This window comes from Notolepis coatsorum, assembly GCF_963971535.1.
Source record: "Notolepis coatsorum genome assembly, chromosome: 14".
NCBI lineage: Eukaryota > Metazoa > Chordata > Actinopteri > Aulopiformes > Paralepididae > Notolepis > Notolepis coatsorum.
This window is the reverse complement of record NC_140178.1, coordinates 11,055,686-11,076,944: the sequence shown is the minus strand read 5'-3', so window position 1 is coordinate 11,076,944 and position 21,259 is coordinate 11,055,686. Positions and strand designations below refer to the sequence as shown.

Here is a 21,259-nt window from a genome sequence, read left to right as displayed (position 1 = left end):
GGAGTGTGTGTGAGGACAATAAGGAGAGACAGGAGTGTGTGTGAGGACAATAAGGAGAGACAGGAGTGTGTGTGAGGACAATAAGGAGAGACAGGAGTGTAGTCTGCGCTCTACTCACAATAATGTTGCTGTGGTGGGCTTTGGTCATCAGCAGCATGCGGCCCACCAGGTCTGTGGTGGACACGCCCTGGGTCCTCTTACACTCCCTGGGTCAAAGGTCAAAGAAGACAAGAACGGCTCACCGTGAGGCAAGTTGGGAGAGACACCGCGAGTCTTACGGTGTGTAGAAGACTACCACACGCGCAGTTCATATTATTCTCATTAAGAGATAAGATAAGATGTTCCTTTATTGATAACTTGGATTAAATGACTGCCATAACAACAGCCGTAAGAGCTGTGTTTATGGCATTGCGATAGTGATATCGGTAGGAAATTGATGACACTTTCTCCTATGCAGGCGTCAGGAGTGTGTCATAGTGGCATGGGGGAGGGGAGGTAAAGATATGGGCAGGGTAATAGTAGAAGACGTAAATATAGGCAATACAATTATAGTACAGATAAAAAATAAGCAGTGTAAACTAGGGATGTCCCGATCCGATCACGTGATCGGGATCGGGGCCGATCACGTGATTTTCGAAGATCGGGATCGGCAATAAAAAAAAAAAAAAAAAAAAACGTTTTTTTTTTTTTTTACTTTTTTTTTTTTTTTTTTCAACAAACATGACCATGTTCACGTCTTAAACTCATACTGAGGCCTTAGTTTTGGTTTTAAATTGCATATCATCATTCATTTATTTATTGTCACAGAGCAGAAGAATTTTGCCAAAACAAACCAATAGTATCCAGCTGCAGAACGGCAGACCAGCCACAATCTCAGACCCAAATAATTTTTATTTAAATTTTTTTTATCCCAATTTCTCACATTACATTCACCCTGAATGTTGACGTTATCCAGGTGAAAAGTTAACTTCATAAATCATTTGATGTATAATTAAATCAAAGGAAATGCGTTTGGGTCTGAGTGTGGCTGGTCTGCTGTTCTGCAGCTGGATACTATTGGTTTGTTTTGGCAAAATTCTTCTGCTCTGTGTGACAATAAATAAATGAATGATGATATGCAATTTAAAACCAAAACTAAGGCCTCAGTATGAGTTTAAGACGTGAACATGGTCATGTTTGTTGAATAAAAAAAAATAAAAAAAATAATTTTGATCGGATCGGGAAATATCGGTATCGGTAGATACTCAAAATCACATGATCGGGATCGGATCGGGAGCAAAAAAACGTGATCGGGACATCCCTAGTGTAAACAATATAATTAACTCTGAATATAAGCATATCGATTGTAAATGGTGCGGCTTTTATCCAAAGCGCTTTACAATTTTGTTCTATTCACCCATTTGTTCCATTCACCCATTCACACACCGACGGCGGAGGCGACCATGCGAGGTGCCGACCTGCTCATCGGGAGCAATTAGGGGTTGTTGAGTGTCTTGCTCATGGACACTTCGACACGCTGCCCGGGAGGAGGGGGAATCGAACCGGGAACCTCCCGACTACTAGGTGACCACTCTACCTCTTGAGCCACTGTCGCCCCCATATGAGTAATGAGCTTATGAGCCAATTTACTACCAATATCAGCAATATCACTATCGCAATGCCGTAGACTAGACACAGCTCGTACGGCTGTTATGGTTGTCATTTCATTATAATCAGCTGTTGTTTGCCTACCACGATGTCCGTGGTGACGACGTAAGGGAATACGATGGATAAGAACCACCGCTCCCTTTATATTTGAATATTATTGTTATGTTTCAGACGCAGGTCTCACCTGTATCTCCCTGCCTTCTTCACTTCCTCGTATGTGTCCTTCCCATCAACTGTTAGTGTTATATCATCTGAAATAACAGCGTATATATGTTAGTGTTAGATACAGTATCCTCTGAAATAACAGCATATATGTTAGTGTTATATACAGTATCATCTGAAATAACAGCATATATGTTAGTGTTATATACAGTATCATCTGAATAGTGTATATGTTAGTGTTATATATCATCTGAACAGTGTATATGTTAGTGTTATATATAATCTGAACAGTGTATATGTTAGTGTTATATATAATCTGAACAGTGTATATGTTAGTGTTATATATCATCTGAAATAACAGCATACGTTAGTGTTATATACAGTATCATCTGAAATAACAGCATATAATTTACGTTAGTGTTATATACAGTATCATCTGAAATAACAGCATATAATTTACGTTAGTGTTATATACAGTATCATCTGAAATAACAGCATATAATTTACGTTAGTGTTATATACAGTATCATCTGAACAGTGTATATGTTAGTGTTATATATCATCTGAAATAACAGTGTATATGTTAGTGTTTAAAAAATATATAAATTATTCTAACCCTAACTACTGTCATGCACTTGTCCTACGTAATATACTAACCAACACTCAACACTTTGATGAACATTGTTACTCAGCTGATAGAGTTGTGCCCTTCCTGACGTCTTGTCGTACAGAACTTGTAAATCGCTTTGGATAAAAGCGTTCAGCTAAATGACTAAATGTAAATGTAGTGTTATATATCATCTGAAATAACAGTGTATGTTAGTGTTATATATCATCTGAAATAACAGTGTATGTTAGTGATATATATGATCTGAAATCAGTGTATATGTTAGTGTTATATATAATCTGAAATATGTTAGTGATGAAACAACAGTGTATATGTTAGTGTTATATATAATCTGAAATAACAGCATATATGTTAGTGTTATATATAATCTGAAATAACAGTGTATATGTTAGTGTTATATATAATCTGAAATAACAGCGTATATGTTAGTGTTATATATAGTCTGAAATACAGTAACAGCGTAATAATAATAATAATAGATTCCATTTGTAATGCGCTTTACAGTTGCGGGGCAAATCTCAAAGCGCTACATTTAAAAGAACTTAAAAACTAGCGAGAATAAAGGAATGAAAGAATATAAAAATAGGCAAGACTAAAACATAGAATAACATAGAATAAATAAAACTGATCAAATAAATTGGTAAAAGAACATAAAATGTGTGGAGCTAAAAATTCGATAAAAAGTCAACAGAAGGCACTACTAAAAAGGTGAGTTTTGAGGCCTTTCTTAAAAGCATCCACAGTCTGTGGTGCTCTCAGGTAGTCAGGGAGAGCATTCCACAGACTGGGAGCGGAAGAGCAAAAAGCCCGATCTCCCATAGTGCAGAGATTTGTCCTTGGGCGCTGGAGGAGGTTTGCCTGGCCAGAGCGGAGATGTCGAGAGGAGGAGTGAGGGGTGATGAGTTCTTTGAGGTATAGGGGGGGGCGTTTCCGTAGAGGCATTTGTGGGTGAGCAGGGAGACCTTGAACTCAATCCGGAGTGAGACAGGGAGCCAGTGTAGGGACTCGAGGATGGGAGTGATGTGGTGGTATTTCCGCACTCTCATCAGGATCCTATAGCGTATAGACGGTCTCACTGGAATTATGTTGCCAGGGAACAGTCTGGACCCAAATGTATGTCCTGTCAGTTATTACATTAGTAAACATTGCAATAAACGTGAGTCCTTTCAAAACTTTATTGTTGTCACTTTGAAACCGTCTATATGTTAAACCGCATTCAAGGCAAAGTCAGTTCTGTGACATAACTATATATAATAATAAAAAAATATAAAGAGATCGGGAGCTGCTTCCAGGCTGTGGAATGGTCTCCCTTGACCACCTGAGAGCTCCACAGTCTGTGGACATGTTTAAACGAGGCCTAGAAACCCTCCTCTTTAATAGAGCCTTTGGATAATTCCACTTTGTTTTTGCTTTGTGTTTTGGAATTGCCCCTAGCTTTGTCTATTCTATCTGTTGCTTTACATTTTTATTCTATACATTATTATTATTATTATAATTTTTTTTACTTTGCTTTGTTTTCACATGTAGCACAGTGACATTTCATTGTGAAATGTAAAGTGGACTACAAATAAAATGTATTATTATTATTATGATTTATCATTATTAAAGCCGTTTTCAATAACTGTGCGCGCGTTACAATTCCTCCATAACCTGAGTGTGCGCTCGCTCGTACCCCCGTGTACGCAGAAGTCACTGTTGTACTTGTCGAGGGTCCCCAGCGTGGTGACGTAGGGGGCTCCCTCCACTATCTCGTCCACCCACTTGATGGCTCGCACCATCTTGTACCTCTCCTCCTGGGTGAACACCGGCGGGCCCTTGTGCTTCGAGATCTCACCTGGAGGGCAAGAGTCACATGTCAGAGAACAGGACTGACGACCCAAGGGCGAAATGTGTAAGAAGAAGCCTGATAACAACTATGCATTGAATTATATTGTCCTTTTATTTTTTTTTATCAATAAACTGTGTAGGTTACATTTTCCAAAATTCCAATAGTCAACTATTGGATCAGTTAGCAAATCATTTTTTTGCATAAATAAAAATGAATGAATGGACATTTTAACAATTGTTGTTTCAACATAAGGGCAAATAAAATATTTGAAATTGTGATCAAAGAAAAAAGAAGCCTGATAACATAACATAACATAATAATAACATAAGATTATTCCTTTATTGATCCCCTTGGGGGAAATGCAGGCACAGCAGCATGGGGGACGGGGGGGGGGGGGGGGGGGGGGGGTACAGGTATGGGCAGGGTAATAGTAGAAGACATAGTGTTATGAGTATATAAATATAGGCAAAACAATTATAGTACAGTAGAAAAATATTTAAGAAAAGATAAGCAGTGTACACACACACAGTCAAGATCACGAGAAACCATATGGTATACATATACAAAAAATAAAAGAACATATATATACTACATAGCCTCCCTATATATAGATAGTATAAATACCACACTAACCTAAGATACTATGCTATTGTTTCTCATGGCCGTTAGATGATAATCACCATTACATTCCGTTCCGATAAGCGGTTTTACTGTGAACACAGGTCAATTCTCTCCCGCGTGGCGGAGATACAGGCCTGCCATTATCGCTCTGCGCGGCCTCTCCCTCGTGGCAGGAGATACAGGCCTGCCATTATCGCTCTGCGCGGCCTCTCCCTCGTGGCAGGAGATACAGGGCCTGCCATTATCGCTCTGCGCGGAGGAGAAGCGGCTCTCCTATCTTGCGTCGGGGGCCCGGCTGCATGGCTCCATTGTTGCCCCGCTAACCCTGAGCTATGTTGTTTTGAGTTATTGTAAACACTGTGCGCGTGCACCATGTGTCACGGTCTGTCATGGTAGAGCTGTTGGGTGGGGGGGGGGTGTTAGCGTGCGCCATCATCAATGGGTCCCTGGTGACTGTGTCACAACGCCCCCGGTTCAGTTCACACCTTTGTTTAACTGTAAACATGAAGGTTGCAATTTTCTATCTTGTTGTCATCTCTCTACCTCCACCACACCGCCCATGTGCATGTCGAAATACTTCCCCAAAGGTCAGTAAATACCACGACCACAACACCAGCTGTGTTAATCACAGCTCTGTGAAATGATGTAGATGAGAACATCGCTTATAAGTAGGGATGTCCGATATTATCGGCCTACCGATATTATCGGCCGATATCGGCATTAAAATGTGATATCGGAAAATATCGGTATCGGTTTTCAAAAAAGATTTTTATTTAATTTAATTGTTTTACATTTCTATAACCTTTATTTACCCAGGCAAGCAAGTAAGAACAAATTATGATTTTATTCATTGTCAAAAGTATGCATAATGTTGTGTTAATTCCACAACAAGAGATATGTAATGTTAATTACCTGAAATTATTCCATTTTTGGGGGGGGGGGGGGGGGGGACCCTGCATATATCGGTATCGGTTGATATCGGTATCGGAAATTAAGAGTTGGACAATATCGGTATATCGGTATCGGTAAAAAAGCCAATATCGAGCATCCCTACTTATAAGCTATTTATAGGGAACTGCTACATTATCATTTCATATAATTTACTCTCAATAACTGTCAAACTAAATGGATGTGTGCAAAACGGTTTGTTGAAGTGCTCCTTTAAGTACAAAAGTGTCACGTAACCATGGCGATACATAACATTAATTTGTACGATGGTAAAACTGAAATGTGTTAAGGTTTGACCTTGAGACTCTATAGCGCAGAGAGAGAGAGAGAGAGAGAGCAGACAACTGGACCGGTTCCAAGGGTGTTTTAATATCAAAAAGGGGACAGACTAGTTGGACAAGCGTGAGGTCAAAGACGAGGCCGGGTTCTCAGACGGTGTGTGGGACGATCCGGGAGAATCGTAGACGAGGCGGGCCGGGCGGGCAACACAGACAGTTCACAGGGAGATCCAGGAGAAGGGTAGACTGACGAGCGAGGGTCATAACACGGGGATAGAGGATGAACGCCGGGAGGGGAGCCAGGTAGTGGAGTAGAGACAAGGGGGGGACAGGTGGGGTTAGACTGCAATTCGAAACTGGCCCCTGTAAATGTCCTTCCTAACTCAACCCCCTCCAATGTACAGTAAATGTCCTATTAAACCCAATAATACACAAGAACCTCTTCTTGGAACCAAGTAAGATTTTGTCGATATTCCAATGTACAGTTCCCCCCCAACCCCCCCCCCCCCCCCGCCTACCAAACCCCCCCCCCCCCACCTCCAATGTACAGTTCCCCCCCCCACCTACCCAACCTCCACCAATGTAGTTTTTATGTCAAATGTATATACTCTCTTTTCTTGACTCCTTCTGTATCACAAACAGTACTGTATTTGTAAATCTGGTATGTCATAAATGTATAGATGTAGCAGTACTGTGGGGCGGCTAGGTGGTGTAGTGGGCAAGGCACTCGCCACCAGTGTGGAGACGCTAGGATTCGCATGTTCGAATCCAGCTCTCCACATTGTTTTCAGTTTAGCTGGTAGTCCGCAGTAATACACATTGGCCGTATTACGGGGAGGGAAAACTGAAGGGTGGGGATCGAACGTTGTGAACAAGCGACTCCTACAAGTCAGTTGGTGCACCTGCGCAGTAGAATCAGGAAGTGTCGGGGGCAGCGTGAGCCTCCCACGCGTTACTCCTCGACACTGAGAGATCGAGCTGCGCAGGTGAAAAGATGCGACTGCTGTTACCTCAAGTACCGGAGGGGACTTGTGCTATGTATGACTTAGTCCACATTGCAGCCGGCTTGTGGGAGGCAAGAAACAGCGTTCGTGACAGGGGAGGGTTGAATTGGATGATACGAAATTGGGATGGGAGAAAATATAGAAAAATGGGAGAAAAAGTGGATAAAAAAAAAAAGATGTAGCAGTACTGTCTATCTGTATGTCATGTATGTCATATATGTTATGATGAATTGAAAATGGGGGACCCTGATGTAAACAAGACGAAAGTCTTTCTCTGGTCTGCATCCCCTTAACAATTGTGTGTATTGAGCCGTACTGTACTGTACCCATTCTGCAATCTGTTAATAAAGTTTTCAATCAATCAAACCAGAGGGAGTTCCACAAATCACGTTCAACCCAGATTCGGCTCAAACAAGGGACTAAACACGTTTTGCAATTATGCCACAACAATGTGGAACGCCCTACCCACAGCTGTAAAGGAATGTGAATCCCACCTTAAAAACCACTCTCAAAGAGCACCTATGGGTGGCTGCAATTAGAAACTGGCCCCGGAGGGTAATGTCAAAATCCCGCCCCCCCCCCCCCCCCCCCCCCCACACCCGCCCAACCCCCTCCAATGTACAGTGTCTTCCCCTTCAGATGCATATTTTTTATGATCTCTTTTTCTTACACAGTACCGTATATTTGTATGTCTTGTGTTGTATGTCATAAATGTCTTGATGAATTGAAAATGGAGGGCCCTTATGTAAACAAGACGAAAGTATTTTTCAGGTCTTCATCCTCTTAGCAGTTGTTAGTATTGAGCTGTACTGTATTGTACCCATTCTGCAATCTGTTAATAAAGTTTTCATTCAATCAATCCACTACCTGACTATGTTCTCTCTCTCTCTCTCTCTCTCTCTCCCCCCAGCTGGTGTCTGCCCTGGCTGTAGATCGCTGGCCTGAAGGGTCTAAACAGAGGCTGACAGCCTGCCGTCTCTCCCCGGAGCCAGATAGACGTTAAGGGGGTCCCAGGGCTGGGTAGAGGTGGTTGGGGACAGGGGGCTTGGAAGTAGAAAAGGTAACCACTGCGCTCAGACAGGAGCGTAGTCCAAAAATAGTAAGTCACAAAAAAGGGGGGTAGGGACTGCACTCAAGGAATATCGTTATTTTATTTTAATACACACAATTTATATACACACAAAACTTTTTCGACTGTCCGGCCTTCATCAGTGAGTGTGTCCACTGGGCTATCATGTACTTTATCGGACTGAGACATATTAAACATGTCATTTTAACATGTCAATCACTCGTCATCAGTCATTGAAAAGTGCTTTGAATTTCAAAATCTTTTCATGTTATCACATGCATTTCCGGTGTGTTTCATTTTTGAACACCGAACGTGTGATTTACACGATTCCCCATGTGCTTACGGTACATCATTTCACGTGTGTAATCTTGCTTTCACATATTATCATCGTTGTGATCACAGTATTCTATTCCGTGAGCTATATGTGATAATCAAACAGGAGGGTCGAAGTGGGTATCAAACAGGAGTGAAGACTGGTTTTAAACTGTGGATACCAACGACTTAAACTGTTAAACAGTAATCCAGAACTATTTTCTACTATTTTATTGCATTGCACTATTTTACTCTGTCTATTCTATTTGACTCTTTTTATTATGGTCTACTTTTAAAACTTAATCAAACCATAAACAAGCTGACCTATTGGGATGTTAGATCCTATAATGTGAAAAACTGTGATTTTATATGTCTGCAGACTTTATGTGCTCATTTTATGCCTATCTTTTTTCTGTTGTGAAGCACTTAAATGTGTATGAAAGGTGCTATACAAATAATGTTTATTTATTATTATTATTATAATATCAAAGTCTGTCTGAAGAGAAGTCGGCTCACTTCCGCCATCTTGATAACGGGGACTAACGAGGCCAGACCCCTGTATCTCTATTTATTAGGGCTGGGACTTTATCGCATTAATTTCTATTAATTAACTACAGAAAGAAAAATGAGGAGGTACTATCCAAAGAGGGGTCCGGGAGGGGGGGGGGTTCGAGCTGGAGCATATGTGTGTAGGTTTTTAGATAAGATAAGATAAGATAAGATAAGATATTCCTTTATTGATCCCCTTGGGGAAATTCAGGCATCATAGCAGCATGGGGGGGAGGGGGGAGGGGTACAGGTAGTAAAACAACACAGTATACAGGTAGTAAAAGACAACACAGGCAGTGTAAACAATTTGATCAATATGGTCAATATAATTTACTATCTGACTAGCTGAGGAATATTCACATTATTCACAGTGTCACATGAGGTGCAGTATGCAAGAGGTAGTGTTATAATAATTTACTATCTACTGAGTATACATTAATCAAAGTACCAGGGTAGTCTACTTTGTCCCCCTTGGGTTCCTATAAGTCCCAGGTCAATGTCTGGTAGCAGTCGCTGTCGCTGCCCCCTGTTGTGGGGCCTGGAGGCTGCTAGTCGCTGCCCACTGTTGTGGAGCCTGATGGCCGCTGGTATGAAGGACTGTCCGAGGCGGTTAGTTGAGTGTCGGGGGGGGATGAGTCTGTGGCTGAACGAGCTTCTCATCTTGAGATAACAGGTATTAGGGGTATATCCTGTATAAGACATTGGTATAAATGGTAATTTAGTTGGATATACACTGTATATGAATGCTTGTGTATCTTATCGTGTGTTGTCATGTTTGTTTATATGTGTGTTTAAAAAAATAATAAAAAAAAAAGAAAAAAAAAAGAAAAAAAGAAAAAAAAAAAAGAAAGAAAAATTATGCATTTAATCGCATGATGATTTTTCTTTATTGTGTAAAGAATGTTACCTTTCAATGGAGACCAGACTCATGCATGTGCTATAAGTATAATAAATCGCAAATAACTTTTTTTCTTTGTTAATTTTTGGTTTGTTCATAAACAAAATAAAAATAAGAGAAATTGAGATCAATCAAGAGTTTTTTTCCCCCAATGATCAACTGTTCTGGAATGTACTTGAAAGTGCATGCGTTTTACTTTTACCTCGAAAGTGCTTGAGTTTACAAAAGGTCCTTTGTGCTATATATATATATATTATTCCTGAAATTGCACTTTGTTAAAAATGGCATTGATCTGTTGGTCTGTGTAGTAGCTAAAACAGGATTTTGCTGCTTAAACGTATGTATAATGTATATTCATTGATTCACTCGTATACCAAAAATGTTTGAACTATTTATTTATTTATTGTAATTGTCCTTGAGTACTATTGCTACTACTGTGATTTTTTAAATTGTATTTACTTGTATGCATGTACATAACCTTGTTTTTGTTGCAGCCCCTCAAAAGGCCTTTGCTTTTTGCTCAGGCTGCTTTTGTATAAGAATTTGTTCTTACTTGCTTGCCTGGGTAAATAAAGGTTAAATCAAATACAATTTAAAATCTCTGAATGTCTCTCTGAATGTCTCTCTGAATGTCTCTGGATGTCTCTCTGAATGTCTCTCTGAATGTCTCTCTGGATGTCTCTCTGAATGTTTCTTTGAATGTCTCTCTGAATGTCTCTCTGAATGTCCCTCTGTATCCAACAATCTGTCACACATATTGTGTTTCTTTCATATCCGAAGTCACTGGTAAATAACTGACCACACAGAATGGCTAATTGGGTCTCGAAGGACAATTTAGTGACAAATGCCTATACATGCACCACCAGAGTCCTCAGTTACCATGGTAACCACTCACGGCACGAATTCCCAGCTTGTGAGTCATTTTAAACATCTTTAAAACTCACATTTCACCACAAAATGCAGTCAATTATAATTTTTACCAAACGTAAAATCACATCATATTTAAATTAAATCACATGCCTATTTTTTCTCTCAACGTTTCAAAAATTACTTTTCAGTTCAGATTTAAAAAACGATTATAGGCAGACAATTAATGTCAAAATACACTGTAAATAAAGTGTTTTATGAAACGTGTTGCATGGAGTTGTTCCATTGGAGTTAACGTTAGGTTATGACTATAACCAAGTTCTGTTAGTTAGGGGCGACGCTTGACATCACCTTCTGCACTATCTCGCGTACGTGCACGCGTACTAAATAAATTCCACAAATGTACCTCTAATACCAGTATTAGTCTGACCACACCCCTCATCAGCTTACCTTCATAAGCAGGTGTGTGGTCACCTGCTCTCCTCCTTCCCAAGCTTTCACCACAAGGTGAGGTCAAGGGCTGCAGCGGCCGTCTGATGCCAAGCGTCGCCCCTAACTAACAGAACTTGGTTATAGTCATAACCTAACGTTCTGTATCGTTAAGGGGCTCAGCTTGGCATCACCTTCTGCACAAGGGAGGCCAAGCGGAGCCGCTGGCTGACAAATACACCCCGCTGACAGCCCCCCACAACCATCAGAACAGGGAGGGCCGAGCCCCCCCGACCCCCCCTAATGGCGGGTAGCCCCCCTATTAGGGGCTTCACGGGAAGGCGACGGACCCGACCGTGCGAAGAGGCACTCAAGCAACTCAACGCACAGGGTGAGCAGACCGTGGCTTGACCCCACGACTACACACACGCACAACCCGCATGCCACCCGGGAACGAACGGAGGAACAACCTCGTTACTGCCCCCAGAATCACGGGGTCAAGAGCAAACCCAACCCTGTGGCAAGGCCGTAGCAGCGGAGCGCGAAGGAAGACCCAGATCCACCAAAGGACCGGGCTCCCTGGAATGGGGGCCCGGAGAAGTCCATGATGCCAGCATCAAGACCCCACCAGGGGGGCACCTAGTGACCCCGCCCCCCACATCGCCAGCGTATCCGGACAAGGGGCCCCTCAGCCGAGCGGGCCCTGTCCTCCCCAACAGCACACCGCCTGGAACACAAGCCCTGCAACAGGCAGACAGCACGGTTAAACACACAAGAGGTAACCAACGGAAGCAGGCAGCGCACCGGGGAAAGACCAGGCAACAGGCTGTCAACCCAAGCCTGGAAAAACTGCGGACGAGGCAGGCGCCAGAAAGGACAGCTGAACAGCCGTCCCGGCGGAAGGGGCGTATGCTGGCGTTGTCGCATAACCAAGCTTTCAAACAGCACGTCAGAAGTGGGACCCGTAGACCACTCGACCCCTGACAGCTGCCCACAGAAAAGCCCATACGATCGGCAGACGTCATGAACGTGCAGGGGCACCCTCAACCGGAGAACCGGGAGTTGACACTGCAGCAACACACCAGAGAACCAACCACCCAGGCATCACCCCATGCAATGGTTGGTCCCATAACCCCTCAGGAAAGAACCCCGAAACACACCTGCGGCACCGCCGCAGCCCGCGTTCCGGTTCCCAACAGGGCTATCCCGGGCCTACGGGTCAACGAGCATCACCCCGGACCGGGCCCGGTGATACGGGGAGCACAGGATCCCAAAGGAGGTTAACCCCACCCAACAGGCTCCTCAGCGCCAAAACGCAAGAGAAGAGCGTAATATGGAAGACCAGCCCCAGCACCCCGCACTCGGTATTCCCAGGAGGTCACCCAACCAAGTACCAACCAAGACCAACCCGTACAGCGGCCGAGATCCGACGAGATCGGACGCGTACAGGTCGGCACGGCCGTAAGCCATTACGACAGTGCAGAATACAACGCACCCAACAAGGGTCCCATAACGCTCAACCCTGTGACACCCGGATCGACCTAGCATTTTTCCCCCTGAAAAAACCCCAAGTCCCTCAGGGTACCAGAACAGCAGATCTGCATCCCCAGCGGACAACGGGTGCACTGATCTGGACCAGCGCGACCAGAACCAGTCCCGTGCCCTAATCACGCCGACCTGCCAACCCCAGGAGAAGGGGCAGATATGCGCGTTTGATCCCAACATAAAAAAGAAGGCGCCACCCAGACGTGGCGGTATGAACCGCGTCCGGCGGCCCACCCCTAGGGCGTGAGACCCTTCCCCATATGTCCAGACCCATTCCGTCATCATCCCCTGACATGAACGGGAACCCATCGACAACACACAGGATGTCGGAAGAGGAAAAAACCTTCATCCCAATTGCTCCATAAAAACGCTGTTTTACCAAAGCAAACGAGGCGCGCCAGTCAGCAACGGCCCAAAGCACATCCTGAGCCAGCACTATGTGTGCGTTCTGACATACCCACATCAACAATAGGCCGTTTAGACCACCATATTGAATCCCCAAGACGCCCAGGGAACGACAAGAGGGGCGAGATGCAACCAACTCCATGAATGAATGAATGAAAATATTTACCCAACAGACTGCAGTACAGGAATACATACAAAAAGATAAGGGGAGGCAGACCTGAGAAAGACGTTAGTCTTGTTTCCATCAGGGACCCTCATTTCATATCCATCAAGACACATTCAACTCTTTATAAAATAAAGAAAAGGCATCACCCGTATGACCCAACTGCACAGCTGGGAGTAAAAACCCTGTTTTTCACATGATTTTAATCCAGTCACTCCTTTTAATCAGAGTGTAAGACCAGACTCCCCCAGAAAACACCTTCCCACATGAGACCACGGTCAAGAAAAAGATATGTAAACTGTGAGACACGTGACCAACAGACTCAAGTTTGACACATAAACGGGCGCAGCAGGCTGTAAGTCCTGCGCCCAACCTCGACATCTTTAAGACACCAGCTCATGGAAGGCGTCGCCATAGCAACAACGCTACAACGGGCGGGGAAACCCACCGGATCCTGTCATAACAGGAGTCGGTAGAATACCCCTTCCCCACGCCTGTGCGTGAATCCCATACCCGTTGCCTATGTCATACATAGGAAGAACGCTGAACGAGAGTAATGGCTAGGCCATGAAAAATTTGCGTACGAGCATTACTGCAACTAACAACACAGCGTTGTGGTTAAAGCAATGGAATAACACCAGTTCTAATTGCATGTGGAGCATCAAGCTAATAGAACCTATTACCGAGTGTAAGTTGCAGACCTTGCTTAAAAACCCGTAACACAACACAACTCACCCCCCAACGTAACAGGGTAGATTCATATATACACAACCCCACCATATGATTTGTATGAAGAAACACACAGTTTGTTCGGCCAAACACAGTCCCCCTTATATCGGGGAACTTTTTTTATTAATTAAAAAAGTGTAAGGCACAAAATCACAGAGGGGCCGGGAAGGGTGTAGAGGAGGGGACACAAAGGGGAAAAAGTCACTCCTAACGGCGTCTGCCACCTCGCGCCGCTCGAGTCTTGCCACCCCGGGGAGCCCCGGAGGGACGATAGGTTACAGTCTGCTGGACACGACGTTCCCTACCGTCTCCTCCGGTCTGGGATGGGCCGGCGGTGGCCGAAGCGCCGTTTCGTCCCCTGGCCCTCTTGGCAGGGCCAGCAGCGGCGGTGGAGGTAGTGGTAGCGGCGACGGAGACAGCTCGACGTCGCGGAAGCCTTCTGCCCCCACCGGCAAGGACGGGAGGCGGAAAATGGGGTTGAAGGACGGATCTCTCCTCTGCCATTTCTCTGCATGTTGAGGTCATCAATTGCAGGGCCTTCCCGAACAGGCCAGCGTCGGAGAGGGCGGCCGTCAGAAGAGGGGCTCTCTTCTTCTCTGGCACACGGGCCTGCTCCAGCCAAAGGTGACGCTGGCCCAGGGTGGCCAGGGCGCGCACTTTCCCCATGGCTATGGCCAGCACCTGGGAAAGGTGCAGAACAGCTCCCGCAGCCTGGGTGATCTGATCGCATTTTACCTCGTTCAGATCCGTGCCGCCCGTCATTATCCCCGATACAAATCTAGCCAGGTGGGCGATGTTAGACGCCGCAGCCAGCGACTGTGTACCAGCGATGAATGACTGGTCACCCCAATAAGCCAATCGCCTAGCCGACTTCCCCTGGAGGACCGGCTTGCATAGGGGTTCCCACACCATATCCGGAGGAGCGCGGCCATCGGATTGTCAAGCCGAGGTACGCCCTCCCCCATACCTTTGACTAACCCCGACACCCGCGTAACTGGTACGTAGGCGGGAGTTAGTCCCATGATGTTGGACACCGCCTGACCCCGACGAACATAGGCCCCCATCGATGGGAAAAATGGGTAGACAACGTCCACCCCTCTCACTGGGGGACGCTGCCAGGGATGGCCTATGAGGTCATCAGGGACAGGTGCAGGCAATGGCAGCGGCAGCGGCACACCGTTTGCGGTGGCGGCTACCGCCATGAGCTCGGGAAACAAGGCCCGCAGTTCCCCCTGCGAACCCTCCTCCACCGACCCCGCATCCCTCGCATACAGCAGGCTGCGACTGGTCAAGGAGCCACAATCCGATGCGGCTGACAGTAGGGCATCCTGCTGATGAGGCCAAGGTGGTTCCTCGACATCCTCGAACAAGGCGCCCCATGGAGCCATTTCTCCCCCCTCCGGGGTCTCCGGAGGAGGGATACTCTCCTCCACGGGACCATCATACAAGAACCCGTCCGCCTCCTCCATGAAGTCTTCAGTTTCCATCAGAAATCCAGAGTCGGACGCGTCCTCGCTGGTCTCCAGCAATTCCCCAAACCCAGGCCGTTCGCGTCTGCACGCCACCATCTTGCGACGCGAGCGAGCAGACGCAAAAAGTTTTCGTCGCAAATCCTCCGGCTCCAAGACAATCCCCCGTTCATCAACGGGCGATTCCCCAGAACCAGAGGAACCAGAGTCGAGATCAGGCCATCGCCGGAGCGACGGCACCGAACCCTCGGCTCGTCGGTGAGGAAAACTATCCACCAGCAGTCTCCCGGGCTGGGTCGGCAACCACGAGAGTGGCAACAGCCCAGCACCGAGGCGCACGACGGAGGCGGGAATGGAGAACCGGTGGTGAAGAGTAGGTCTAGCGGGTCTACTCTCCGCGGAATACATTATGACCCAAACCTTTTCTTATACAACAAGTGAGAGAAGAAAAGGTTAAGCACAATGTAAACCAGTCACAACTCTTTTCAACTAACAACACGTCAAGTGGGGTACTACCGAGGCACTTTCCTTGTGGTGAAAGCGAGAAGGGGTGAAAGCGAGAAGGAGGAGAGCAGGTGACCACACACCTGCTTATGAAGGTAAGCTGATGAGGGGTGTGGTCAGACTAATACTGGTATTAGAGGTACATTTGTGGAATTTATTCAGTACGCGTGCACGTACGCGAGATAGTGCAGAAGGTGATGCCAAGCTGAGCCCCTTAACGATACAGAACCCTTCATGTCCCCCCACTATGTGGTACAATCCAGCACACTGTGACTATGGGTTTCTCTAGTCTGTGTGAATATTTGAGGGATCGTGGATGGTGTCAGGGGTGAATGTTGAGACTGGCTTGTTGAGTTTTGGTTCCATGGTGTCTCCTCTGGTTCAGATTCAGATTCAGATTCAGGTTCAGATTCAGATTCAGATTATTTTATTGTCACAACTTTTTAAAATGTACATACATTCAGAAAAACGTGAGATGCTTGTTTTTCCCGGCTTCTCAACCGTAGTAGATTTGTAAACATAATACACAACGTATATTCTATCTGTACAAACTATAACTACCGTATAAGCTATAACTATAAATATAAACTAAAACTATAAACTAGACATAATACACATCGTATATTATATCTATACAAACTATAACTATACAATAAATGAGCTATACATAAATTGAATGAATGAATGAAAAAGTTTATTTTTGAACATGTATTATTTTTTTTTCTTAAATGAAAAAACATTAAAATAAAGGAATTATAAACAAAAAGTCAAGAGCAATGCATTTAGGTAGCAGACATGTCCAAAAAAATTAGGAACTAAAACTATAAACTAGACATAACAACATATATTATATCTATACAAACTATAACTATAAACTATAGCTATAAACTAAATAACCTATAAATAAACTATAAACTATAAACTAAAACTATAAACTACACTATAAACTAAACCTTTGTCTATGTTAATTTACTGTTCTGTATGGTTGTTTGTTGTTGTTTTATGTCAGGTGTTGCTTGAAAAAGAGCTCTTTGAGCTCAAGCTTCTTACCTGGTGAAATAAAGGTTAAATAAAAAGAAGACACAACATATATTCCATCTATACAGACTTCAGGTTCAGGTGCGGTTCCTTACTGTCTGTGTGCACTCCGACGATGAGGTAATCTCCCATGGCCTTGGCTTGTCGTAGCTGGTTGGAGTGGCCATAATGGACCATGTCATAGCTGGAGAAGAGGAAACAAGAACCAATCAACCAAAAATACAGAAATATACAGAGATAAAAAAAAAAAAAAAAAAAAAAAAAAGGTAAAGGTAAAGGTTTGCTGTGAAATTTACCTGAAAGGTGGCTTTGTTAACAGGTCAGGTTGTCATTAGGGTTGGGTATCGTTCACATTTGAACCGATACCAGCACCAGTTCAAATATCAACATTATCTGGCCCATTTAGACCTAAAAACGCCTGCTAAAAACGCCTATTAAAACCTATGCAATTATTCTACACAATCTCTCAAAACCTGAGGGTTTTTTGGAAAAGATTTTCAGAATTGTCAATCTTCACTAAAACCTTTTATATCTCAGCCTCTGGAGCAGGTAGAAACATGAAATGAAAACCATTTGATAGATTACAACTTGGGCTTTTATTTGAACATAATTAATTTACTATAATGTGCATTGACATTTATAAAAAAAATCTATAAACAACAACAAATATAAAATACTAAATATAAGATACTGCCACCTAGCATGATTCTGCCGACATTGCAATCTTGATGTCTCAGAATGAGACCCAATGATACACGAGGTCTGTGAGACTGTATAGAATATTAAAATCAAATAAAAGAAAAAATTATGAAAACGATCGAAAACCCGAGATTTCTCAGGTTCTGGCGCTCAACCGCTGGCGAGATAACCCGAGAAATGTCGGGTCTGGCGCTGAAAGTGTTAAAATCCCAAAGCATTCCCCCACATGTATTTCAGCTAATCACAGCGCTTTTCATTACTCAGATACCTTGAAAATGGCGACACTGTCTGAAATGACCTAAACGTTGCATCAGGTCTTAAAGCTAACTACACGCACATGTAGCATCCAGCCTTAAAGGTATAAACACACACACGCAGCATCAGGTCTAAATGGGTTAAGGTCAGGTTGTCATACCGATACCAGCACCAGTTCAAATATCAACATTATCTGGCCATCCAAATATTATCAAACTCCTCTGACCTTTGTCTGGTCTTTCCAAAGACCCAAGAGACAGGACAGTAATATATAGATATGTATATTAAAGCTAAAAGAAGAACACCTTCAAAAGAAGGGACCGCACACTCCTCAGGACTGATTTAGCTTTTTATTTGTTTGGTGCACAACGCGTTTCGCTTCCGCTTCCTCAGGTGTGAAACGCGTTGTGCACTAAACAAATAAAAAGCTAAATCAGTCCTGAGGAGTGTGAGGCCCCTTCTTTTGAAGGTTTTCTTCTTTTAGCTTTATATACATATCTCTTGCGCTGACCTGCACCTCCAGTCGGGGTCCAACAAGATATGCACAAGTCTTATTTAGTTTATATATATACAGTATATATTTGTGCAAAAGGCTCCCTCTTGTCTAGTAATATTACACGACGACCTACTGTAGATACACTAAACATGTAAAGGTACCCACATTTGGTACCGATTGATTTAGCGTGAATCGGTAGTCGGTAGTACCGATGTGATTTGGTCGGTAGCCATACTTACTAGTGATGCACGATATATCGGCCGCCGATATAATATCGGCCGATATGGCCGTTTTTTTTACACATCGGTATCGGTCCGATATCAAGATAGGGCCGATATATTAAAAAAAAAGAAAAAAAAATTATCTTTTTCTTTTTCTTTTTACATGTTTTGGCCTTAAATAGTTTCAAAATATCAGTCATTTATGAAAATAAGTTACAAAAGTAAAAAGATTATGCGTTTTGGAAAATAACTCTTTATTTGATTATCATAAAAAAGTGTTTTCTATACAGAGATATCGACATCGGTAAATATCGGTATCGGCCAGAACAGCAATATTATCGGTTATCGGTATCGGCCACAATTTTCACATCGGCGCATCACTAATACTTACCCAACCCTAGTTGTCATCGTCAGCATTTACAATGTATGCAGTCGAAACACAGCATGCAAGAAATCACATACTGATACACTTAATAAAATGGAGCTGGTCTTTCTTAGTCCATTAGCTGTCAGTCGGTTTGGTTTTAGCCCATCAGGACTTTCTTAGTCGTTCTTTTTTAATTGTATGTATTTCCATGCTGATTTTAATTATTTCCTGATTAAATTATCCACATCTCTCTGGTAAGCTTTTTAGGTGATTTAAAGAGAGTGACAGTGGCTCGGTAGGTAGAGCAGTCATCTGGTAATCCGGAGGTACCCGGTTCGATTCCTGCTCCTCTCTGGCAGCGTGTCGAAGTGTCCTTGAGCAAGACACTTAACCCCTAACTGCTCCCGATGAGCAGGTTGGCACCTTGCATGGTCGCCTCCGCCGTCGGTGTGTGAATGTGTGAGTGAACGGGTAAAATGTGAGGAACAAATTGTAAAGCGCTTTGGATAAAAGCTGCTATATAAATGGAGCCATTTACCATTTATATGTGGGAGACACAATTCTACAGATTAAATCGTCAATTAGTTGTAGAAGTCCTATGGCTAATAGTCAACTATAAGAGCGTCCTAAAATGCCCTAAAATTAACATATCAAAAGAAAATCCATAAAGTCATATTGACACATAGCGCTTCCTCTCTCGTCACACTGTCGCACCATCTGCAATCAGATTAGATTAGGACAGATTGGAAGTGAGATAGCGGCCACACCGTAACCTAGCATAGTGATAATGAACAGATGGACATTAGCCCTCTCTGTCTGCCATCACTGCTAACACCACCTGGCTTCTACTGTAGGTCAGACTCCCCTGTCTCCTGGCCTTAATGTGCACCGTTAAAACAAGTGTTGATACTATAAGGGTTCATAATGTTATGTTTACATAGTAAAGTTACAAGACATGCTGTCATACGGTTGATAATCTCGATAAGGGATTCACAGCTTCACAGAACGATAATGATGTGATGACGTAATGTTGTACAATAAAATCACATCACTCTGGATATAAACAATTGAGCACCTCAGACAAAGTTTTCAGAGGAACACTGTTTTCAAACTTTATTATCTAAAGATGGTAAGTTAGTGTTGTGTTCATTCTTAGTTAAAGACGGTAGAGGTTGAGTACTTTATTATCTAAAAATGGTAAGTTAGAGTGTTGTGTTCATTCTTAGTTAAAGACGGTAGAGGTTGAGTACTTTATTATCTAAAGATGGTAAGTTAGAGTGTTGTGTTCATTCTTAGTTAAAGACGGTAGAGGTTGAGTACTTTATTATCTAAAGATGGTAAGTTAGAGTGTTGTGTTCACTCATAGTTAAATACAGTAGAGGTTGAGTACTTTATTATTTAAAGATGGTAAGTTAGAGTGTTGTGTTCATTCTTAGTTAAAGACGGTAGAGGTTGAGTACTTTATTATCTAAAGATGGTAAGTTAGAGTGTTGTGTTCATTCTTAGTTAAAGACGGTAGAGGTTGAGTACTTTATTATCTAAAGATGGTAAGTTAGAGTGTTGTGTTCACTCATAGTTAAATACAGTAGAGGTTGAGTACTTTATTATCTAAAGATGGTAAGTTAGAGTGTTGTGTTCACTCATAGTTAAATACAGTAGAGGTTGAGTACTTTATTATCTAAAGATGGTAAGTTAGAGTGTTGTGTTCACTCATAGTTAAATACAGTAGAGGTTGAGTACTTTATTATCTAAAGATGGTAAGTTAGAGTGTTGTGTTCACTCATAGTTAAATACAGTAGAGGTTGAGTACTTTATTATCTAAAGATGGTAAGTTAGAGTGTTGTGTTCATTCTTAGTTAAAGACGGTAGAGGTTGAGTACTTTATTATCTAAAGATGGTAAGTTAGAGTGTTGTGTTCACTCATAGTTAAATACAGTAGAGGTTGAGTACTTTATTATCTAAAGATGGTAAGTTAGAGTGTGAATGAATGAATGAATGAATGAATGAATGAATGAATGAATGAATGAATGAATGAAAACTTTATTTAACAGATTGCAGAATGGGTACAATACACTACAGTACGGCTCAATACATACAATTGTTAAGGGGATGCAGACCTGAGAAAGAC

General features: G+C 43.2%; 1 protein-coding gene across 1 annotated transcript in view; it reads right to left on the bottom strand.

Moving 5' to 3' along the window:
- LOC311241049 (ethanolamine-phosphate cytidylyltransferase-like) overlaps window positions 1-21,259 on the bottom strand; it is a gene marked incomplete at its 3' end in the record, with an annotated part of 72,146 nt that overhangs the window by 12,037 nt on the left and 38,850 nt on the right. The window contains 4 exon segments of the mRNA XM_084329727.1: window positions 119-206; window positions 1,832-1,898; window positions 4,110-4,271; window positions 17,189-17,277. Coding sequence (XP_084185853.1) covers window positions 119-206; window positions 1,832-1,898; window positions 4,110-4,271; window positions 17,189-17,270 — 399 coding nt within the window. The 5' untranslated portion in view covers window positions 17,271-17,277.